The sequence below is a fragment of the Lonchura striata genome, chromosome 22, assembly GCF_046129695.1.
Source record: "Lonchura striata isolate bLonStr1 chromosome 22, bLonStr1.mat, whole genome shotgun sequence".
NCBI lineage: Eukaryota > Metazoa > Chordata > Aves > Passeriformes > Estrildidae > Lonchura > Lonchura striata.
In genome coordinates this window covers 9,951,204-9,963,647 of record NC_134624.1, presented here as the reverse complement: position 1 = coordinate 9,963,647, position 12,444 = coordinate 9,951,204, and the positions used below count along the sequence as shown (strand labels likewise).

The window sequence follows — 12,444 nt, the reverse complement described above, 5'->3', positions numbered from 1 at the left end:
CGGAAGGATCTCCAGTAATGACCATCAGAAAGAAGCCAAAGCTTTGAATTACAAAATTTCTATTCTCATCTTACAAATTAATAAATGGAAGTCAGAACAGAAAGTCAGGACTGCCTGCTCTGTTCCAACCCCCTGCGGAGCCTTCCCCAGTCACTTCCTTCCAAACACAGGTGTCCCTCTAAACCCCTACTCTAAATATCATCTAATGCAATGTGCATCCACTCAGCACTTCTTAAAACTTCTCAGCCAATAAAGCTACTGGTTACCAACCCACCAACAGGTCTGTCCCAAGGGAGCTGGTCCCTCCTGGGCTTTCCGGGAGCAGAGCCTGCACATCCTGTGATCAGCTCAGGGAAGCTGCCTCTATAAACAAACATTTCACCTGTCTAGAAAACAATGTCACAGGGGAAAAAAAACTGAAAAGCTGACCAAAGTCTATCCCATCAGATTAACTCCCTGTGGCTGGAACAGCTCAGACAGACAACAATGACATGGACTGACATGACCTGAACTGAAATGAGGGGCTGATCATCACCCCAGGTCTGCAGGGAATCCCTTTGGGGTGGGTGTGGGGGAGCCCAGGCTCAGAGGAACTGCTTTCAGGGAGCAGCAAACAAAAGCAAGAAAGTTAAACTCCATATTGCAAAGTGTGTATTATGAAGAAAATGACCCACATTAAATACTCCATTGTTTTGACCCACCTCCAGCAGGTTTCCTCTCTTTGTTCCCATCCACCACAACTTTCAGACTTTCGGTTTCTTTCTCTGAATAAACAGCACCTGGTCCTACACTTACTAAATTTTAATTTGTTAGACCTATTCCCTTCCAAAAACGTAACTTTAGTATTACATGTGTTTGCTCATGTGCAGAAACATCTTTTGAAGCAGCACCTCTGCAAAGCACAGGCAGTAATGGAAACACCAACTGGAAGTAAGACATTGGCCCCGAAGGCAGGAGAACACACTTGTCTGCAGGGAAGAGGGACATTCTCCCACCATCCCAAAAGAAGGGCTGCTTGCTTTGATGGACAGTCTGTAAAACCCAACCAGCTGCAGCCTCCCCAGCTCTGGCCTGACCACAGCCCCATACACACAACAGCATTCAACCTGCAGGGAATATCAAAGGTAACACTTGGATAAACTTGGATTAAAATCTGAGTTTTATCTTGAATGACACCACGGAAAGGATGTGTTGTATTCTGCAGAGTCATGGAAGGGAAGAAGAAACATTTCTAAACCAAGCAATAAAATAAGGGCCAAGTTAGGCAAAAGTTTCAGCAGGTGCTTCAAAAATTCACAGCCAAACATGTGCTAAAACAACAACAAAAAAAAAGCCTTTCAAAACCTCCACCTCCTCTTATTAAATTATCTAAAACAGATGAATCAGAAAAATTCTAGAAGGGTCTTTTCTTTGTACAGTCTAAAGGCAGATTCCTGTGCTCACATACTGGTTCCTAAGAAATATTCTTTAAAGCACCAACCTGACTTAGAAGTTCTGTCAGCTTCAAACCCTGATGTGCAGTAAGATCAGACTGAAATATTTCAGACTTCCTGACTCATGGAGTTACTGCCTTGATCATCACAGCACATGGGAACACCACGATAAATAGCAAAAAATCTGCGTATTGAATTTGCACTGTTTCTGCCTTGTATCACATCTGGGCCTTGGAAGTGTCTTTTTTCAGAAGAGACAAACTGAAATTTAGGGTTCTCACACACAAAGCGTTTATATGACAGGGAGGGAACAATGCCATTGGGAATTCTCTGTCTCTTGCAATTCTCTGTGCCTCAGTACTTTGTACCCCCTTCTTCCTGTCAAAGACTTATGACAAATATCCAAAACTGCCCCTTGGCACTCTGACACTGAGCTATGTCAGAACTCCAAGTAATAGAAACATATTTCTGAGTGATAAAAAGCTTATAAACAAACTCCCCCAACAACAAATAAAAACTGTAGAAACTGGTAACATTTAATAAAAAATTAAGAGTAGAATAATAGCAAAACTTTTGTTTAACACAAAAGAAGATTTCTGCTGAGTTTAAAAATACTGTCCCTTGATTGAGATAATAAAAAAATAATATTTCACAGCTACTTTCCCAGTATATTTGGGAAATGACAACATAATCACAATCTAACTTCCAGTAATCTCTTTTTTTTTTTTTTTTTTTTTTTTTTTTTTTTTTTAAAGAATGTCTACATGAAGCAAATTACCATCTTCTGAGAAGCTGTGAGTATAGAAATCCTTCCCAGGGCACTAAAAAAAGCCACTGAATTGCATCTTGCAAATTGAACCTTCCAGCAGCTTAATTTGAAAGTGAAGCAGATAACTCTAATAAAAAATAAATTTATAGTCTGAGATGGAACTTCAAAATTAGTTCATTTAATCATATCACAACCCCATTTTTATGAAGATGCAATTTGGCTTCTGTCCTCACCTCAGCATGGCATTTATCTGTGCCATGCTCTCACCATTGATTTCCAAAGCACCCAGACAAAAACAGAGCCAGAAGTGGATTCATTTCATATGTGGAGGATGAAAATGATCCAGCTGGAAAGTTTCCTGCCTGACCATTCCTAGCATGGACTGTGATGGGAAGGACCCCTGTGCCTGTGTTGGGTGCATGACAAAAGGTGTTCAATGCACTGCTGAGAAACAAAGTCATGTCCGTCAAAATTATTTTTCCCACCACTGGCACAGTGAACAGAATTCACCCCCTGCAATTTCACTGAAGACAACAGACTCAAATGCTATAAATATTTTAAACATCTAAACATATTGTACACACTACATCAACATTAAATTAAGAGGGAAAAAAAGTAATTTGACTCTTTAAAATATCAATAAATTAACACAGACAAAAAGAGAAATATTTGACACTAAAACCAAGCTAATGAGGCAACACTAAAAGTGTCTGTACAGTGGATGAAACTTGAATGCATCAATTTGCTGCAACTCCTCTCCATCCTTATCTCCTGGAGACTTCCAGATTCTGATTTTCACCTCTTACAGGAAATGTCTGAGCTGAGGAAGACTTGGAAATGAGTAAGGCAACTGAAAACAGCCTGGCTGTCAGGAATGTTAGAACTGAACCTTTGCTGCAAAGCAGCAACAGCTGCAAGAATGCATCTGGATCAGCCACCACGCTCCAAGTGCAATTCCAGGCTCAGGGCTGAAGGAGCAACTGCTTCAGCTCCAATTAAATCTCTATGCCATGATTTAGACCCCTTAGCAGTTTCAAAAACTTTCACAATTTTCAAAAACTAGCACACAATGCTCCTATTTAAACCCTCTATTTAGCCATAAAAAACCTTAAAAGCAACAATCTTTGCTTTGCAGCTTCCACTTAAACCTGAAACTGCTATTTCTAGGATTTTAGGCCCCAGCAGATTCTTCTCTTCTATGAAGTTCAATCAAATGCTATTTCAGTGATACACTGCATCATTTCAAAGACTTGGAAATGTTAGATAAGGTGAAGAGTCAAAAAAAGGCTACAGGGAGTTTACCTGAGAGGCCATTCCAAAAATACCACACACACACACACTTTGATATGAGTGACTAAAGCCCTTGAATTGTTCCCTGAAGCCCACCTTTGCCATCACACCCACAGAGTGCCCGAGACAATCAGCCAGGATGTGCAGGAGATTATTATCCCACTTCTTTTCCAAGTGAGTCACTCCACCCCTGTGCTCCCCCACGGCTGTCTGTGTCTAACCAAAATTCCGACTGCCACGGCTCTGCCGAGCACATCACGCCAGGCGTGTCTGCGAGAACCAGCACAAACCCCTCCCTGCTCTTTACTACAGAGAGCAAGAAATGGTGGCGTGAAGGCAGCAGGGTTTAGACAACCTGTGCTCTTAAAATCTCAGATGAAGAGGATGTTTATCTTGAGAGCTTTGGACTGACAATGGATGAAATCCATTCTAGCTGGAAGCTGATCAAGATGCCACTCAAATGCTCTGCCCCAGGGCCCTCCAATAGAAGGAGAAGGAGGCAGCAGTAGCAGGGGGTTCTGCCCCATCCTCTCCTGAACAGGTACACACACATCCAGGAGAGGAACTCAAGTGTACCAGCACTGAGTGCTGACAAATACATGCCATGCCAGGAATGCTTCGTCCTGCAGCTCTCTCTCCTTCCCCATTTCCTCACTGGCAGTCCCACGAGACTGTACTGGAGCAAATGTGGATGGGCAGCGGGGTCGGGCTGTAGCAATCGTGGCATGTGATGGGGCAGAGACAAGCTGGTATCCTCCAGGGCAAGGCATGGAGACATGGAGAGGAGAGGCCAGGGATCACAGCACAGCAGAGAGGAGGGGGGAGTTTGCAGTAGGGACAGGGCAGAGTATTAAAAATATGATCTTGATCTAGAACAACACAGACTTGAAACGATTTAACAAAAACAAAGCCTTCCCTTTGGCCAAGAGAATTACCCCAATTCTAAAAATATCACATTATTTTCCCTATCATTTTTTCATTCCCACTGTGACTAAGAGCACACCAGCTGTACCAGAGGAGCTCAGGGAATTCCCCACTCAGCAGCCCAAGGCAGTGATGGGAAGCACAAGGAGGGGCACAGAGGGCAGATGGTCGGGGGCAAAACTGCTCTCAGAGCAGGACAGACAGAGGGACAGCCCTGCACCAGGGACAGGGCGACACTGCAATCCACCACTACGGGAATACTCGGTTCACTTTCATTTCCAAAATGGCATAGTAAAAAGACAAGGATATTCTTTAGGAAAAAGTCAACAATTTGAGGGCCATTCTGCCTTCTTAACAGCATGACAGTACTCAAAACATTTAATCTAGGTTAGCTTGAACAAGCTGTGGTCAATAAGATTTGGTTCCTCAGATATTGCCTCTGTCTGACCAGTTAGATATGCTTTTGCCAACAGGATTTAGCTCCTGCTATATTTGAACCATCTTTAATCCCATGAAGGCTAAAGAAAAATGTCTCTGATTTAGCTCTGTGCACTTATGAATAACTCAAATACTACAGTTAAATTTACAACATAGTTCCTTTAGCTGTTTAGAAGACAATTGTTTTCTTTCCTTTCCCCTTAAGTTCCAGTATGTAAAATATCAGAAGAATTTAGATTAAAAAAAAAAAAAAAAAAAGGGACATGTTATTTTTAAAGTTGTTCTTGAGAAAATTTCCACATACAAACCCACGGCATTTCTCCACTGGTTTGAGAACAATTTTCACATATTGGCATCATCCTTGAGTGGCTGCCACAACTCTGGTATCATAAAGCAACACGTATTTTCTCTTAGCTTATCAAAACACATTTTATTTAACTGCTAAATTTGGTCTGATCCAAGCTTTTCTTCTTACTTCACAACAAACAGGAAAACGCAGATGCTGCACTCAGCTCCAAACATGCATCCTACCAGGGAAACGGGGCACGGAAGCCAGATCAGCCCTAGGAGTACGACTGCCCAGACCACACCGCTGCACTCACGGCTCATTAACAGAGCTCACACTGAAATGTTCACATTGTTCACTCCTGTTCTACAAGTCCTGTCTAGGTAGCACTGAAAAACAAATTGTTTGGCCCCTTCTGTTCTGACGCTGGAACATTGTGTCAATATACTTTGGCATATATTAAAAAAATCCCTGTAATATACCATAGACTGTGACATTTCCACTTCAGAGCTATCATTTACATGTGAAGCACGAATCTCCGAAGAACCCAGTAAAGCTGTAAGAAAGACTACATTTTGCCGAAGATCTCAGACACCCACTCCATTCAGTCACACCAGCTGGAGAGGTAAGTGTCAAGATACAGCTTTATTCTTTAAAATGAATGTGGAGGTGAAACTCCGCAGCCTCCTCCACAGCAATCATTTTTCAAACTGAAACCACAACGATATGTGCTCCTGATCCTTCTATGTCAGCAGCATTTCTCAGAAACCTTTTTGCAAATCTGGTTATCTTAAAATCATATCTAAGTTATGTTGCAATCTACGCAATTGTCCCTGCACTTCCCAGTCCAGCTGACAGGTGTACTAGACATGACATCCATTGGAAGATCTTTTGCTCCTAGAGGTAGAGGAGTCCTTAGCTACCCTCTGTCTAGCACACGAGGCACAGATGGCCCCCGAGAGACGCTTCAGCCCCTTCTGAAAGACACTGTTGGAGAGACTGTAAATGACACAGTTGCAGAAACTGTTGCTAATGGCAAGCCAGGTGGTCAAGAAGGACGCAACGCGGTTACTGTAGACGTTGGAGCTCTCCAGCAGGAAGTAGATGATGTAGGGCAGCCACAGGATGTAGAAGACACTGGTGATGCGGAAGAGGACCATGGCATAGCGCTTGTCCGGGCAGGGCTGGGCCTCCCCAGCCTCCCCGTCCTGCGAGCTGAAGCGCACGCGCCGCTCGTTGATCTCCTTGGTGTGCTGCTGGCAGATGCGGAAGATGTTGAAGTAGGTGAAGCAGACGATGAAAGCGGCCGGGGCGTAGAGCATCACCACAATGAAGAGGGTGAAATAGGCATCGGTGTTCCAGGAATTGGCGCACCACTGGAACACATCCCCGTGATATCCAGGCTTTCCCCAGTGAAAGGAGGGTAAGAAGACCAGGCAGGAGTAGAGCCAAATGGTCAATATGCAGATCCGCAGCCTCCACGGGGTAACCAGCGTGTTGTAGGTCAGGGGCTTCGTGATGGCAATGTATCTGTCAATGCTGATGCAGGCCAGGGAGGCCATGGAGACACTCTTCAGCACTGATACCACATAACCGAAGATTTGGCAAACCAAGGACTCACTTAAAACAATAGGATAGTGCAGCAGAGACAAAGAAGGCACCAGACAGCTCACGCCCACCAGGAGGTCAGCATATGCCATAGTCTGGATGAAGTAGCTGGTGGTGTGGTGGTTCAGCAGAGGTGCACAGTGAAAGACAAATATCACAATAATGTTGCCCGAAATAATCAGCACCATGAGGAACACAATAATAACCACTTCCAGGAGGCAAAAATTGATGGTCTCCAAATAGCTAATGGCCAGGAGACAGAAGGGCCGGCCACTCTGGTTGCTAACCAAAGAGGAGTTCATCTTGAGCACTGCAGTGATCTCTCTACTTCATGCTCCTGCCTGCTGCCTGCAGCCACTCCAGGCAGCTGCTGTCATTGCGGCTGGTGCTGTGTGTGCAGCAATGTCAAAACCGGAGCTCCAGTCCCCAGGGCTGCTCCAGATGCTGCTGCTGTGCATTGTCTGCAGCACAATTCCCCTTTAAATCCGGCTCCCCGCCGCTGCCGCTGCACCGGGACCCAGCGGCAGGCATGTCAGCAACTTCCCCGGCGCAGCGGAGAGGGCTGATAGTGATGCCCTCCTGGGTGGGCTGCCGCGCCGAGGAGGGATGAGGGGCTGGGGAAGAGGGAGAGGAACCTCCACCGAGTCAGGACGAGAGTCCTCCCAAAGGCTGACAGAGAGAAGGGGAGAGTGTTTTACAGAACCGCCTCTCCCCCGCGCTGCCACCTCCGCCGCTCCCCTCCATCCCCACGCCCTGCTCAGCGCTCCCCGTCGGCCCCGGCTGCAGCCCCGCTCCCTCCCCACGCCCCGCCGGCGGCAGCGGGAGGCGATGCCGCCTCCCGGAGCCCCGGCAGCCGGGCGGGGGGATGCGCGGCGGGGAGGGCGGGGGTCCAGCCCTTCTCCGCTGGCTCCATTTTGCACGGCGCTTTTGTTCGCCGCCTCTCCCGGCCCCGCCGTCGCCGCCCCGGCCCCGCCGCCGCCCCGCGCCCCCCGCCCGGCCCGGGGCCAGCCCGGCCCCGCCGCCCCGGCCCTACCTGCGGCGGGGGAACAAAAGCGCGGAGCATCCTCGGGCGGGCGGCGTGCGCTCCGGCCGCGGCGATGCGGAGCCGGGGGCGGGGAGGCGGGAGGAAGGGGAGGGAGGCGGCGGGAGCGCGGGGGAGGGCGCGGCGCGGCGGGGACCCGGCGGGGAGCGGGGCCGCAGCCCCGGCCCCCATCCGCCCGCCCCGGCGCGCAGGGAGCGGGCAGCGCCGGCCGCAGCCTGGGGAAGGCGGGCTGGCGCTCCGGGGGCGCTCGGCGAGGCGGATCCACGGGCGGCCGGTGGCGGTGGGAGCCTCGCCCGGCGCGACCCCGCCGCCCCCGGCAGCGCAGCGGGTCCCGGCGCTGGCGGCCCCGCGCCGCCGGTGCCGCAGGGACACACACCCAGCGCGCAGCCCGCTCCTCCTCCCGCAGCCGGCACGGCGAGCGCCAGCCGTCCATCACCGCCCTGAATTCACGCGGTTCGTCGTCACTTAAAGGCTTTTCCATCGCAGCCCTTTTGGGGAAATACCTATTCTGGAATAAACGTGCCTTTCCTAGGTGTACTGTGTGTTGCTCACAGGAGACACCTGAACACCTGAAACCATGGGCAAAGCTGAGAACGATGTCCCACCATCAATGCTCCAGGTAGGCAGGCACCTCCCTCCACACACAGAGACGCGCACACAGAATGCAAAGGCATAGCTGTCCCTGACATCGGACACCAAAGCAGAAAACCCAGCGACATTCCAGCCAGCAAAGACATACGAGAGATTCACAGCACAGCACTTAAACTTGTATTCACACCCTAAGTTAATACCATCTCACTATTTAACCAGAAAAACCTCTTTGAAGGCAGAGAGGCATAGCAAGGTACAGATCTTGTTTATTGTTCGTCAAGAGCTTCAACTGACAGGCTGGAAAACATGTTCCCAGGTATGTGGCAGCTCATTCTCTGACCCGGACACCAGACTGCTCCACTGCCACCGCTTAGGACAGGCCTTTGCTACAGGAATTTGTATTTGAATGGATCAAACCAGTAAAAGACTGAAGTTATTTGCCCATCAAAATCATTTAGTCAGACATCAAAGTGTGGAACTGGCATCCTTACAAGCTTAAGGCCACAATCTGAATTCAACCAGCACCAATAAACTCAAGGTTTTGGTTAACCTAAGCTAAACATTGGTCATTCTGCAGAATACCTAACGAGAAATTAATTGTGGCCAAAGGAATAGATGTCAAAGCAATTGAGCCGCAACTCTCAGGTTTTCAGCTGACCAGTAAGTACAAAAAACATTTCATGATACACTTGTGTTGGCCAAAAATCTGTGCTGGACAACAGTATGACTTGGCAGATTTTTAGTCTTGTACAAATGCCTGAAAACAAAATCTTGGGGCTTCTGCCCTATCTTTAACCCATAAAAGAGCTCTTTATTATTGTCTACTTTTTTTTTTTTTTTAATTTATGGTGTTTCTACTCATGGCAACTGAAGTACTAGAACTGTAGCTAGGAAACATAAACTTTGAATTAAATTTAGGCCAGGGTATTGTGGATTTACAAAAAACAAGCTATGATTAAATTACTGCTGGAGAAATGATGTCCTATCTTTTAAAAGCAGAGAATGATTTACATACCAATTGATCCAAATAGTATTTCTGGATCCTTGGGCATGAACAGACACATTATAAACAGCCCCAAGAAAATGTATGTTGACACATTGAACTTTCTATGTCAGATACATAAAAACAAGGTAGCAACGGAAATAATGAGCCCAACCAAAAAGACATCTGGTTGCTGAATTTTTTAAACAGAAAATGCACCATGAAATCAAAACTCCCCAGTGTTCAGGTTTCCATGAAAAGCTTAACACCCTTAGAGCCGAGGTACTCTGTAGAAGAACCATGCCTGTTTTTTCCTTTAACTGACATTCTATTGTTTCTCTGAAGCTGAGAGCAATGACTCCACTCAGTGCTCTTGCCAGCTCACTCCTGCTTGCTTGAAACACCCAAAGCAGCAATAGCTCCAGCTCCTCCTGCCACTGCAGCCAGCCCAGAAGGTGAAGCAAACTGCACCTGAAAGGTCAGTGGGTACAGTGCCTGCTCCCCAGCTCTCTGGTTGGGTGCACCAGCACAAGAACCTCTCCTAAAGACACCAAAACGTGTGGCTGAGGTCCGTGAGACTGAAGACACTGCTGTGGTGTACAGGCTTCTCCCACTCTACACCATACTGCACCACCTCGTCTAAGGCAATGAAAAGTACTCCAGAAATTATTCACAGTCACAATGACAACTCCTGGGAAAACTGCTGCTTGTAAAAGATAATTAAACTTTTATCACCACGTGATCAAAATTAATCAAACAAGGAATCTCAAGGTTCAGGCACACTGACAAGGCTATGCCACCATACACTGATGCACAGATACATGGTAGGCTCCATTTCAGTTAACTGTACACAGCCATGGCCCCCTGTCCTCCAGAAAATTCAATGTATTCCTTTCAATTTATAGGAACATATGGAAATATGATTGTGATACAAGTGGAAAATAAGTGTTAACCACCCACACCTAAGGTTCTGTCACATCTTATGCTACCGATGACAACACATTCAGTCAAACAACGGTAGTGACATTTTAATCTATTTCTTCATTAAAAACTAGCATCATTTGCACCAAGACAGACAAGTATATTTGGTAGAACATCTGTGTTCTATAATTCTCGTCTCATGGAGACAAAAAGGTGGGAAGATGAGAAAGTGGGTAGCAGGAGTCCTGCTATAAGAAAGACTGGAACAAATTAATCTCTTACCAGGCCTGGGATTTCTCCCAGAAATGGTGACCCCAGGGTAACATTCCAGTATACCCCTCCTGACACTGGACTATTATTTTTTATTTTAATTGTGCCACAAGATGTCCCTCTCACGTTGTAATTTTCTTAATATAGTGTATTTATCTGGTACAACAGTTCATGGTTTTTTCCTTTCAACATTACTTCCTCCCACACAGACCTATATTCAAAAGCTTTTTATTTTCCCCTCAATATTGTAAATGTCAGGTTTTTAATGTTGATATTATGAAGAACTTCTCCACTGACAGATTCAGTAGCTGCATTAATCCTTTCTAAAATTTGTTTGTTGTGGCTGTGGTCTCCTTTGTTTTGTATTATGATTATTTATCTTTTTTAGCGCGTCTGGCTGGCTTTACACCTTTTCTACTCGACAATACTTTCCATCCACCTATGCCTGTCAAGAACATGCAGTATTGTTCCTGCAGGTGTCCGTTAACACCTGGAGTGAGTCCCCATGTGTCTTCTGCTACCTTTCAGTGGCTGGAAGCCTGCAGATTAACAGCCCTAACTGTGATTGCCAAAGTGCTACCAGGACCAGATGCCTCTCCCAGGGATTGTCTAGATCGTTTTACCTAGAGCTTGCTTTCTGTCCCCAGTAGGGACATGACCTTAATTCACTGGGCTGGCTTTCATCCACACTCCCCACCACCAGCATGGCAATCTGGAGCTGCTAAAAGCTTTATTATTGCACACAGATGGTGTGCAAATTCTCAAAAGTAATTTGTGGAAGCACCACGATGGCAAAACTTCAACCTTCCTGCAACAACACAAGTGCAGAGAACAAAACCCCCCAGCCAGTGTGTGGCAAAGAAAACCAGAGCAAATAATTAATATATGCTGCCATGATGACTACAACACAATGAACACACCTTGAAACACAATTTCAATGCCATTTTTAAGTCATATTCAAGAAGAGAGCTAGACACAGCTCTCCTGAATGGTAGAACACGACACCAGACATTTCCTTTTTAATCCTTCAGCAGTCACAACTCAACAGTGAACACTGAACTATTCTTTCAGCAATTAATCTGCAAAGGAAAGAAGAAACCAGAGATTACCTGAGCCTGCCCAGAAAAGCAACCAGCAGAAGAAATACTGGGGTGCTGCATCCAACAATCTGTGCACAAGGGGAAAAGATCCCTGAAACAGGCCAGAAGGTTATGATCTGTCAACACAGATCCTTATTAATTTGGGACTGTGCTGCTGCATGGGGTCAGAAAAAGCCTGGCAGAAATCAAATGCAGCTACAGGAATAGAGGGCAACATGAAGAGAGGAAGGGCACTGCATTATGAACACAGGTTTCCTGCATCTCTTGCTCACATTCCAGGGCATAGGTTATACATGGACTCCTTGTGCTCCTGCACTACACCACAGCAGTTATTCTCACATAAACCCCCTTCAAGGCACGGTAATGCAAATATCTGCAGGCTTGCCAGAGAAGAATTGGCATTAGTGACATGCAAAACATGGCAAAGCATTACAGAGATGGGAAAGCAATGTAATATAATGGACCCTTGTCTTCATATAATTAGCAAATTTTTTCCCAGGAACATTTACTCCTATACATTGCTGCATACTGACTGTAACTGAGCTGCTATTTTAAGAGCAGTAAGAATTACTCACATTAGAACTCCAAAATTATCACATTTCATGCCCTAAGAAAAGCATGAAAAAAAATTAAGGCCAAAGTGCAGTCCAGCTTTATTATACTCTTGGCATAGACTACGTGCAAAGGGTCTGCAAATGTTGTATTGCTGGGCCTTGAATTCATGTTCTCCTCAGCCTCCCAAACAGTCCTTGCATTTTTTGTTTGTTCTCCTCTTCAATAGCTCCACATA

The 12,444-nt window shown here is 46.2% G+C and overlaps 2 protein-coding genes across 4 annotated transcripts in view; both read right to left on the bottom strand.

The window, feature by feature from the left end:
* Positions 1 to 12,444, bottom strand: part of RABGAP1 (RAB GTPase activating protein 1) — a 61,410-nt gene that overhangs the window by 23,861 nt on the left and 25,105 nt on the right. The window contains exon 1 of one of the 3 annotated variants that reach the window (XM_021543674.3): positions 7,782 to 7,853. The exons of the other annotated variants lie outside the window; for them this stretch is intronic. Within the exon in view, the coding sequence (XP_021399349.1) occupies positions 7,782 to 7,811 (30 nt within the window). The 5' untranslated portion in view covers positions 7,812 to 7,853. Of the gene's footprint in view, positions 1 to 7,781; positions 7,854 to 12,444 lie in introns of those variants that run through there. 3 annotated transcript variants of the gene reach the window in all.
* Positions 5,258 to 7,878, bottom strand: GPR21 (G protein-coupled receptor 21). Its single transcript, XM_021543687.2, has 2 exons — positions 7,782 to 7,878; positions 5,258 to 7,417 (listed from the first exon to the last, which is right to left on the bottom strand). Exon 2 carries the CDS (start codon positions 7,048 to 7,050, stop codon positions 6,004 to 6,006), a length of 1,047 nt encoding a protein of 348 aa, XP_021399362.1. The 5' UTR covers positions 7,051 to 7,417; positions 7,782 to 7,878; the 3' UTR covers positions 5,258 to 6,003.